The 12,500-nt window shown below is 37.2% G+C and overlaps 1 protein-coding gene across 4 annotated transcripts in view; it reads right to left on the bottom strand.

Moving 5' to 3' along the window:
* Positions 1 to 12,500, bottom strand: part of LOC144977678 (zinc finger homeobox protein 4-like) — a 161,226-nt gene that overhangs the window by 26,352 nt on the left and 122,374 nt on the right. For all 4 annotated transcript variants that reach the window (XM_078923119.1, XM_078923120.1, XM_078923121.1 and 1 more), the window contains exon 3: positions 8,650 to 8,829. In XM_078923119.1, coding sequence (XP_078779245.1) covers positions 8,650 to 8,829 — 180 coding nt within the window. The remainder of the gene's footprint in view (positions 1 to 8,649; positions 8,830 to 12,500) is intronic.

The raw sequence follows: 12,500 nt of genomic DNA, 5'->3' as shown, positions 1-12,500 counted from the left end.
ACAAAAAAAAAAAAACAACAACGAAAACGAAAAAAAAAAAAAAAAAAACAAAAAACAGTCTGACAATTCATCATTCCGGAGAGAGTTTAAAAGAAAAAAAAAACCCAAACAAAACTGAATCGTCAGTCAAGAATGGTGGGTGTGACGTAACGGTTCCAACGTGTCGTTAGTCATCAGGCCATCGTGTGTTGTCAATGGTGGGTGTGACGTAACGGTTCCAACGTGTCGTTAGTCATCAGGCCATCGTGTGTTGTCAATGAAGACAAAATGGAATAATAATAATAATAATAACGTCAAAATTACAGCCAATCGTGAATTAGCTGCTATGACGTCAGAGGATAAAATGAATAATCGATAATGTGATATTGTGTACGACACTTGCAATCCAATCAAAGTCATATTTTACAATAACAGTCGTGTCGTACTATGGAGAAAAACAACAGACTAGATTTTAAAATTTGGCCAGAAAACTCGTCCTTCAAATATCGATCGATTTAAATGACACTCATCTTGGTAAAAAAAAACCTCTCAAACCTGAGACTTCGCTATATGGATTTTAAAAATAAAACAAATTTTAAAAATTAGACAGTAACCTATTTATTGTCTTTGATTGCGTCCATGTTATGGGTGTATGGTAAACTTGTAATTTGATTTTCCCCGAGGTCGTTTCTAATCGACGTATACATATATGCAGGTCTGACACCCGAACCCGCTTATGGGCCTAAATTAACGTTGTTGTAATGGACACTATTTTGCGCCATTTTATTTTTCATTTTTGAGATTTCCATTACAACAATGAGCCCACAATGAATTGGGTTAACAGACCTGCAAATAAGAGCACGTGGGCTCCTATCTATATTTTTTTATAAATCACAAAAGCCATCAGAAGAAAAAAAAATGATGCTGGCCTCACCACGAAAACGGGACAACTTTGACACAAAAACAAACAAACACAAAACATTTAAGGCAACGTAAGATTATCTATCTATGCGTCATAATCATTAAATAACCCCCCCCCACACACACACACCCATCCCCATTCGCCACTGACGTAAATAAAGACCCCTCAACTTCAACCATCAACATATTTAAAAAAAAGACTCGGCGCGTCTCCCTACAAATTACAACTCACATCAAAAATGGTTCCTCCGCTCTTCAAGGCAAATAATATCTAGACGCCGATAGAACACATCCTCCCCTCTCCCCCCCCCCCCCCCCCATAAAAAAAGATAAATCAAATTGTCAATAATTTCAAATTACCCATCAAACCAAATTGTCAATAATATATTATTTCAAATTAGCCTTCAGGGGGGAAGGGGGTGGGGGTGGGGGGAGAGAAAATGACTATTTATTCCTGGCGACAGGAGGAAGGATGGAAGGAAGAAAGAATGGATGATAATAAAGAAAGAAAGAAAAAATAGAAGAAAAAAAGACGGCAATAGACAATACGAATGTTGAAAATTTCCTGCTCACCTCAATAATGATAGCTGTGGCAAAGATTACAGATTTTATCAACACTAAATAAATCTTTGAATCGTTGAGAGCCACGCCTAATAAAACGATTTTATCACCCCCCCCCCCCCCCCCCCATCCCCTCTCGCTGCATCCCATTTCCTCCTAACCCGCTATTTAACTAACGCTCTCTTTGTCAACGTCATTATTTATCATTATCTTCAACTCTACGTAATAAGTTTCTTCATCATCATCACCATACTCCACTTCCTCCTCCTCCTTCCCCTTCTATTCCTTTTCTTCATCATAATAATATTCATCATCATCATCACCTTCATCGTCATCACCATCATCATCGTCATCATCATAATCATCGTTGTCGTCCACTTCGTCTGTGGCTACTGCCAACGCCACCACCTCCTCCTCTCCCTCCTTTACAACCACCACTACCACCACCTTCCTCCTCCTCCCCCTCCTCCTCCTCCTCCTAATGTCGTCGTCATCAAAATAAAAATCAAACTTTTCTATTTAAAACTGTTAGATTATTATTCATATCATCATCATCATCATCATCATCATTATTATTATTATCATAAATAAAAATAATGATATCAATATGATGATAAGGATGATGATGACAACAACAATAATTTTATCATGAAGCTGCTCGGCAAAACATCAAAGCAATGAACATTTATTTATTTCTTTTTGTTGCAATGCTAAAAGATCCAAAATGGATGGTTTTGAGAATATTTCCGTAATAACGGAATCGAACCTGACCCTTTGATTACAAATCAAATACTTCAACCATTAAATCACTCCGCCTTCCGATGTATTCCTGGAATATAGTTCCACACTTAAAATTCCCCATTTGATGCCCCGACCTTCTTACTGTCGCGTAATCTTTTCTTATTAAGTCGCACTATACACTAAACATAGCATGCGCGTGAGACAGCGCCCGAGGCGGAGTGATACAAACATAACAATGCCAAGATCGCGGAGGACTAAATTTAAATATAAGTTCGTGCTAGTTCTACTTTTAACAAAGAAAAAAAAACCACTTCGATTTTCACTCAAATTGAATGTGTCTTGGTAGTTTTGTAAGAAGTGCATTCGATAATAAACGATGATAATCTGTAAAAGCCAGAGGGCATTCACGCTGATTAAATATGGATGTACGTAAGGGGGGATGAATCAAATATCACATATAAAGAAAGAAAGAATTTAAGAAAGAAATATAATTTTCGAGAAACAAAGAATGACATAATTAAAGAAAGAAAAAAAAATATATGTGTGTGTGTGTGTGTGTGATTGTTTGTGTGTTTGTGTGTGTGAGAGAGAGAAAGAAGAGAGAGAGAGGGGGGGAGGGAGAGAGATATAGAGAGAGGGATAGATAGCCAGATAGATAGATAGATAGGTAGATAGATAGAGAGAGAGAGCGAGAGAGGGTGGAGAGCAAGAGAGAGTGAGATAGATAGAGATAGAGAGAGGGAGAGGGAGAGAGAGAGAGAGAGAGAGAGAGAGAGAGAGAGAGAGAGAGAGAGAGAGAGAGAGAGAGAGAGAGAGAGAGAGAGAGGAAAGAAAATATAAAAAGTAATATAAAAAAGAGAGAATAACAGACGGTCAATGACGAAAAAAAAAAAAAACATCCCCAAAACAAAACAATAAAAACAACAACGACGACAAAGACATCGATAACGACAACATTCTAAAAGTCGTATTTAGTTTATACGCTGAAGAGGAAATCTTTTGTTGGGTGAAATCAAATATGTATATAATAAATCGAAAGTAGCTGTGAATTAAATATTGGGAGTATCTGTTAATATTCAATTTGTTCTCCCTGTTTTTATTTTATTTCTATTCCATTGTTATTCTTACTACCCCCCCCCCCCCCCCTCCACACACACACACCCTCTCTTCCCTGCGTGTCGATAATAATATTGTTTCATTTCTATTTATATATTGATCCTTCTTTTATATTAAACTCTTTTCTTTACTTTTTTTTCTCCCCTAATCTCCTCGTTCTTCTTCTTCTTTTTCTTCTTTTTCTTCTTCTTCTTCTTCTTCTTCTTCTTCCTCCTCCTCCTCCTCCTCCTCCTCCTCCACCACCACCTCCTCCTCCTTCTCCTCCTCTTCTTCTTTTTCTACATCTTCGTCGTCGTCGTCGTCTTCTCGTATGTTGTTGCTATTAGCCCTTATTTCAACATCAAACAACCTTTTGAGATGGCCACCAGTTCAAAGGTCATCTTCCTTCACACAGAATCAAACAAGCAATAAAGACAAATATCTTTAAATTTAATCACCTTCCTAGACAGCATTTCAAACATTTGATTCAATTCAAACATTTTTCTTTCGAAGACTCGCGTCAACTACGATTATCACCACTCTCTAATCTCAAACATAGTTGTCAATTTTGGCGTTTTTTATGCCAAATTTTAAAAAAATATAAAATTATGGTGGTTCTGTGTGCAACTGTTTGGAATGAAATGGATTAAATTAATCAATTTCATTTATTGGTATTATTTATTCAATTTGTTCAAAACCCTTAATCTCCTCTTGGAAAAGACAAAATTAAATAGCATAAATTTATCTTAGTCGCCCAGACAACTCGTGGTAGCGGAATAATAATATTAAGAAGCATTCCACTTTTATGCGCATTTTAGAAGAAAAATATGTTCCTGAGGAAGAATGCCACTTTTTCCGAACACATTTTGGCTTTTTTTTTTTCAGATCCCATTTTGGCATTTTTCTGTGACTTGACTTGTTTTTATTTTATTTTATTTTTTTTGTTTTGTTTTTTAATGTTTTGGCATTTTTTCTAAATAAATATGGCAACCGTGATCTAAAAACGTTTCCAAAGCGAAAGGTGTTGCTTTAGCCTTTCACAGGGCTAGGAAGACAAACAGATTTGATGATTAAAGGGGGGATAATTCTTGTACAATAATTAAAGAGCGTTAATTGTTGTCGCAGTGATTAGGGAGAAAACGCCTCGCTCTTTACATTGCGCACTGCACACACACATACAAACACACACACAAACACACACACATACACACAAAACAGAAACACACACACACATGCACAAAACACACACACACACACACACACACATATATATATAATATATATATATATATATATATATATATATATATATACACACAAATCACACACACACACAAAGGTGAATGTTACGCCATGAATTGACAGCAATCACCAGACAGGACGATTTATTATTGGAACATGGGTAGCGCTGTTGCCTTTAATCGACGTCAAAACATTTAACCCTACACGGGCCTCGTTCGGTTTGAGTCGGACGTCCCTGATACCTTGCTGTTTTTTTATTTTTTACCAAGCGAGCAGTAACAACGAAGGTATCGCATTCAAAGTTACTGCCGCTGCCCTCTATTGGTGGAAACAGTTTTGTCTGCCGTTAATACTTAGCATAGATTTGTGGCCTTGAGAAAGTCTCCTCACCCTAGCTCAGTTTGCCGGCGCTGCACTGCGGCTAACGCCTGGGTTATTCCAATCTTCCTTTGGAATGGACCATATAGACAAATTTCCCCCGTGGGATGAATAAAGGGAATTTTATTGTTTTTTTTTTCATTTATTATTATTATTATTATTATTATTATTATTATTATTATTATTATTATTATTATTATTATTATTATTATTATTATTATTATTATTATTATTATAATATACATTTTTGGTGGTCATTGTGGTATAATTCATTCGCTACCTTGACATGGTTAATAGCATTATGCATGGGGATGGGGGTGGGGTCATGGAGAGAAAGGGTGATATTGGGTGGTGGTGGTGGTGGTGTGGAGGGGGGTGGGGTCATGGAGATATTGGGTGGTGGTGGTGGTGGTGTGGAGGGGGGTGGGGTGGGGGTGGTGGGGTAGGAAAGGTGAAGGGTGAGGACGTGGTGGTAGTGGTGTTGGCGATGGCGTGATTGAAATTGTTAATGACAATGATAAACAATTATTAATTTATCTTCTTGTTACGACGAAGTGATGGGAATACTGGGGAAAAACAACAAAAGAATAAAACAACACAAAAAACGTGAGATATCAAGGACATTGGAGAAGGGGTGGGGTGAGGGAAGGGGGTGGGGTGGCGGGAAGGTGGCAGTATGGATGATGATGATGATGATGATGATGATGATGATGATGATGATGATGATGATCAATGATGATGATGATGGTGGTGGTGGTGAATTATTATTATTATGTTCATCATCATCATCATTATCATCATCATCATCATTATAATGATTATCACTATCATCATTTTGATAATAGAAGCACATGGGTTGTTTTTTTTTTCTACTTTTCTTTTGTACAACTTAATGATAACGGTTAACATAACGGCACTGGTGACACTTTTAGGTCATATGAGCGTCTGTTTCTGTTATTCCACTATAACATTATCATTACATATCGATTCTACTCGGCGCATTCTATATCGATTCTACTCGGCGCATTCTTCAGACAAAGAGCCAAAACACGAAACATCCAAAACAAGCACCATCTATCAACCTACCTAGATCTAGGTCACGGTAATAATCGTTGAAAGATTGTCATAACAATCATAATATTACAGACCTAGACTGTTAAACACTTGATTAAATTCAAAAGTTTCTTCAATTTAAAATCGGCAATAACATCACCATCAACACCCCCCCCCCCCACCCCCCGCCCCCTTGCTAAAAAATCGATATCCCTAAGGCGAATGGTTGTAAATAGTGATATCAAAGTAAGAAATGAAGGAGCTGACACATGTGTAAGATAAAGGACTGAACAAGTGTATATGGATGGAAGGTGTCAGACAAAGAAAGAAAGAAATATACAAGAAGAAAAAAAACATTCCAAAAAAAAATCAGTCGACCTCGACTGGGGATCGAACTTCAGACCTTCTGATTAGTAAATGGTAGCTTTGAGGATACTTTAGATAAGGCAGAGTACCAAGCTTGCCTAGGACAGGTCTGTCCACAGACTAGGGAGGTCCTGTATTCTCTATGGGTCTGTCTGCCGAATTGGTGATTTGAACATCCGGCATTTTTAGGAGATAAAAGTTGTAGCCTTAAGGTGAACTCGTTATATCAACAATTAACAATCACAAGGATTAAACAACAACAACAACAACGACACACAACTTGAGCTTCTATATAGCGCATTATCCACGAAATGCTCAAAGGGCTTCAAAAACCGTAGGTTGTGTGGTCTGACATGAACCGTTCATTTCCAACCAGTTTCAATGACTTGGAAGATGCTGCTCATGAAATTGTGAAATCGGAGCCAAAAGTTGTAAATTTGACGAATGTTTTCGTGATAGCAATAAATAGTCGGCAGGTGTGGCCAGGACAGTGGCAGGCGCGTTGCTTGACTCGAGCCAAGCGTCAGGCAGAACGCCGAGATGACGTCATAAGACACAGAGACGGGTGACACAATTTAACCAGTTAATTGCCCTACTCTGGAAAAAACGGATTTAAAAATATGGCCAGAAATCTCGTCCTGCATATATCGATCGATTTAAATGACCCTCATCTTGGTAAAAACTCTCAAACCTGGGACTGTTGATGAAGACCTTGCGAGGTCCCAGGATTGAGAGTTTTTGTCAAGATGAGGGTCGTTTGAATCGATCGATATTTGAAGGACTAGTTTTATGGCCATTTTAAAAAATGTATTTTAAATACGAGTTTTTTCCATATTGAACTGGTTAATAACAGAACACGCCTGGAGAGAAAGCTACGCTACATGATTGGACAATTACATTACGAGGAATAAATAAATGTGTGTATGTGTGTACGCGTATACACACACACACACACACACACACATCATTTTCGTAATTAATATGATGATGAATTTCCACTTTTACTACTGCTCTGGTAATTATATTATCAATAGATTTATTTCTTCTTCTTCTTCTCTATCTCCTCTTCTAATCGGGTGTTAATTACATACTGCTCCGACGACTTCACGAGACGAAACATCCCATCCGTGTTGAGACTGTTGTGTTCTGACAAAATACATTTTCAATGATATGGACAAGACATTTTACACTATATATAAAATATCCACGAATCAAGTTGCCAAATAAATAAATAAATAAATAAATAAATAAATAAATAAATAAATAAATAATAAATAAATAAAAATAAATAAACTTGAGCCAAGACTTCTAATATTTGAGATCTTTCTGTAGCTTTCAGAGTTATTGATTTACAGTGATAAGGTGTAATCATTTCCTGTTTCAAATTAAACATTTCAAGCCATTTCTTTTATCTAAAGAAAACACAAAAATGTGTTTCGGCAATGTGGGTTGATGAAGATGGGATGGTTTCACGTTGATGAAGATGGGAGGGTTGATGAAGATGGGATGGTTTCACGTTGATGAAGATGGGAGGGTTTCACGAGAGATAAGTTGTTAAAGGTTGGCTGTCATTTATACGACGAGATTGATTAAGTATTTTCCTTGTCAAAATGATTTTCTAAATGTCACTTGGGTTAAAAAAAAAAAAAGAAAAGAAAAGAAAAGAAAAAGATAACATATCAAGAGAAAGATGAAAGAAAAATGCCATGAGCTCATTAGAAGGTGGAATTAAAAGACACAAATTGTGTCTCCCATGTAAATGACTACCTGACTAGATTGCCTTGGTCTGGAAATACACATATTTAGAAATTTGGCCAGAAAAACTCATTCGTCTGTAGCGTTTCATTTTTTTTATAAAGGGGAAACCCGTAACTTCCATTTTATCTGTTTTCGTACATTAAATTGAAACTTACATTTAATTTCACATTGATTGTTATTTATTGCTATGATGTAGACATAATATTATTTCAAGCCATGAGTAAGTAACGATCTGGTCGCCATTATTTGACAACCCTTCTCACGTGTCTTAAAAGTAGTGGTCCTTCTGAGCCATAAAACCCATGAAGCCGGAAGATGTCCTGGTTTCTTCAGTGTTAAACTTACAAAAGCAATTGCTTTCTACCCTCTGGATTGGACACTAGTCTATCGCAACGTACTCCCTGCCGAGTGGAGGAGTGGGGCGTGGAAAGAAAAAATCTTCGACTTCCCCCGAGACCGATCCGAGTTCCTTTTCGCGTGAAGCTACTAACAACTGACCTATATCGCGAACCCTTAATGTGTTAAAATGTAACGGCAATTTCCAACAATTCCTACCTGCAGAGTCGGCCCAGTGTCCTTTGGTGAAGGAAGAAGTGGAAGAGGCGGCAGTGGCGGAGATGGACCCGTTGATTGGTGGGTGGGGCCCGGCACTGTGGGGCGGTGGGGCTGGACCGCTACTGGGGTTTTTGGGCTCGGGGAAATCTATGGGCAGTTGGTCTGGGCTTAGACTGTCACCTGATGGAGATAGACAGAGAAAAAATAACATTTCATGAATAGCTCTTTGTAGGATATGAGCTTCCTAACATAACTGAGAAGGAGATAGAAACAAATAATTCACATAAGCACGCGTGCACACAAATCAAACTTTCTCTATCTGATACAAGGACTCACTCACTCTCACTCTCTCTCTCTCTCTCTCTCTCTCTCTCTCTCTCTCTCTCTCTCTCTCTCTCCCATTGCACAATCTTGATGGAGATATGGAGAAATAAAGTAATATCATGTGTAGCATTGACAAAATAAGATATTCGAAACTAACGACTCAGCAGGAGAAAAAAAGAAGATACAAATAAACAAACATGGACGTGTATATTGGATGGATAGATAGATAGATAGACAGATAGATAGATAGATAGGTAGGTAGGTAGGTAGGTAGGTAGGTAGGTAGGTAGGTAGGTAGGTAGATAGATAGATAGATAGATAGATAGATAGATAGACAGACAGATAGATAGATAGATAGAGAGATAGAAAGATAGGTAGATAGATAGACAGATAGAGAGATAGAAAGATAGGTAGATAGATAGACAGACAGATAGATAGATAGATAGATAGATAGATAGATAGATAGATAGATAGATAGATAGATAGATAGAGGGGGAGAGAGAGAAAGAGAGAGAGAGAGAGAGAGAGAGAGAGAGAGAGAGAGAGAGAGAGAGAGAGAGAGAGAGAGAGAGAGATGGGTGATCACAGAAGGAATAGAGAAAAGATTGATAAAGTGATAAAAGATAACTAATAGACAGAAGAATATTTTTGTTCACAACCAATTCATGGATGTAGAGTATTTTATAATAGAGACCAGAAAACATTGTCATTTCCTATCAGCCCACGACACGTGTGAATGCATCCAGTCTCATAATTATTGCATTACGGGCTTCATTAGCCTCTCTCTATGAAAATTGATTCCATTATCATTATCACTATATATACATAATATGTGTGTGTGCCTATCTATATCATCATAGCATATACAATATATTATCCCAGCCCTCTCCCTAAATAGTAACGCGTAATGATATCATGTTTACAATAATAATTTGTGACGTCAGATTATCAAACGTTAAATTTAATTAAAAATCAGTTTCTTTAAAAAGAAGAATTATTTGAGTATCTTTGAACATGTCTTTTATTAAAAGATGACGAATTCAAAATTCATGGAGGGCTAGAATAAATGATTTCTCACACTCTTGGTTTTTGGAATTCGAACTTTATTCCCAACGCGTACTCGCAAACCCGTGCAGCGGTTGGGAACACGTCCGGAATTCCAAAAAAATAAGAACGTAAGAATTGTATGTTATACCATGACTGTCAACCAATGTGTACTTATTGACAGGTCCAATACCCCAAATTGTTGTGGGCCCATTGTTGTTGTAATGAAATACAAATTCTCGATCAACTCAACGTAACATTTTGTGTCCAGTACAACAAGGTCAAATCAAGCCCATAACTGGTTTGGTTATCAGACCTGCTTATATATGCACGTTGCTCTCACCATATCATTCTTCCTTCTACATTGAAGTAATGTATTCATCATAGCGCTATATCTTTTTACTGTTAAAATGACGTAACAGGTTTTTGACATTGGACAGAATCGAAACGCCAGCCGTTTGTAAAGTTATATAAAATGTGGGCATTGATCGACATCCCCATACCTCTCTCTCTCTCTCTCTCTCTCTCTCTCTATCTATCTATCTATCTATCTATCTATCTATCTATCCCCCCCCCCTCCCGCTCTCTCCCTCTCTTTTGAGTTAAAAGTAAATATGAACATTTATACTGCGCATTGCTCCATCAATACTGACAACACAATGAAGCACAGATGTTGCTTACAAAGGAAAAAAAACCATGAACACTCATAGAAACATATACACGACTTTGTAAAATCTAATTCCTCCTCGGCGAAGAACCCCAGCCAGGGCTGGGGCAAATTCAAAAGAAAAGAAGTTAAAAGAAGAGAAAAAAGGCAATAAAAGAGGAAAATGAGAACAAGCGAGAGAGAGAGAGAGAGAGAGAGAGAGAGAGAGAGAGAGAGAGAGAGAGAGAGAAAGGAGAGAGAGAGAGAGAGAGAGAGAGAGAGAGAGAGAGAGAGAGAGAGAGAGAGGAGAAGGAGGAGGGGGGGGGAAGAGAGAGAGAGAGAGAGAGAGAGAGAGAGAGAGAGAGAGAGAGAGAGAGAGAGAGATTGGGCAGCCGGCCATACCCCAGGCATGCAGTAACTGTAGAGATGAGTTTTTAATGACATCATCAAAGAAAGCTCTGGCCGTGTCCGTCCCAAATTTCCATGAATACATTGTGTGTCATAACATCATGTACTGTGTCAATGTAATCGATGCTAATTTGAATGGGCGATATGAATATCGATATCACGACAATTGCAATACGATATGAATTAATTTCATTAGCGATACTGATAGAGTAAGGACGAGGCAGTTGTTGGGTGTCTAATTATTTATTGTGATGTAATATAAAATATAGATATAGACATACACGCTGTGATCTGGCAACGATCATGGGGGAATGCTTAGTAGTGCGTATAGTAATTATAGTTATTGATTATGAAGAAGAAGAAGAAGAAGAAGAAGAAGAAGAAGAAGAAGAAGAAGAAGAAGAAGAAGAAGAAGAAGAAGAAGAAGAAGAAGAAGAAGAAGAAGAAGAAGAAGAAGAAGAAGAAGTAGTAGTAGTAGTAGTAGTAGTAGTAGTCTAAAGACCCAAGTTTGAGAGTTTGTTTTTTGTTTTTTGTTTTTTTTTTTTTTTGGGGGGGGGGGGTTGTGGTATTTTTTTTTTTGGACAAGATTAGGATCATTTTAATCGATCGATATTTGAAGGACGAGTTTTCTGGCCAATATTTACAATCCGGGTCGTTTTCAAACGTTTATTTTGTTTGTTCGGGTTCATTTTGGTCTGTTAGTTTATTTAATGTGTTTGTGTATATAACTCCAAAATGTTAAATACCATTTTTTTCCTCAATATGCTAATGACCGAAAATTATTATTTGACTAAATTTTTAGAGAATTCACGACGACGACGACGACGATGATGAAGTAATAATGATGATAATGATGATGATTACGATGATTGCGATGATGATGGTGAAGACCCTCCAATCAAAAGACAATCTCACGATATAAGATACTAACGATTGCTGGGACGAGTGACATCCTAATTATCATCCCTCACGCCAGACCCGACAAAACCATTTATTTGCTAAGGATGGCGCTAGCGGTAAAATAAATCATAATTATTAATTGGAAGAAATAAGAAACCTGCCAAAACTTTCGCAAAACACTTTTTTTTTAAATTATTTTGGCCAGAAATTTTTCTTTACCTCAAAATTCGATACATTGATGCCATAAACTTGTATCTTCTTCCAAATCTAGAGTTAAAGATTTTTGACAAATCGATTGCATGATACTTTATCGATATTTTAAATTAAATTTTTATGGCCAAATTGTTATTAAATTTTTTTCTTTAAATAAAAATAAAAACGTTTTTTGTCTTGAACTAGTTTGGCATTGTGGAAATGTCAAGTCTTTGCCTTGATTGGCTGTAATAGAGATATGAATGTCGCTATTAATTAGTGACAATTTGCTTTTATACGGGTGATGGAGAAAGAGTACAGGGTTAAGGGGGGGGGG

This window comes from Berghia stephanieae, chromosome 7 (assembly GCF_034508935.2).
Source record: "Berghia stephanieae isolate SIO BIC M18660-M18661 chromosome 7, UCSD_Bste_1.3, whole genome shotgun sequence".
NCBI classification, from domain to species: domain Eukaryota; kingdom Metazoa; phylum Mollusca; class Gastropoda; order Nudibranchia; family Aeolidiidae; genus Berghia; species Berghia stephanieae.
The sequence above is the reverse complement of the archived record's forward strand: the minus strand, read 5'-3'. Positions and strand labels throughout refer to the sequence as shown.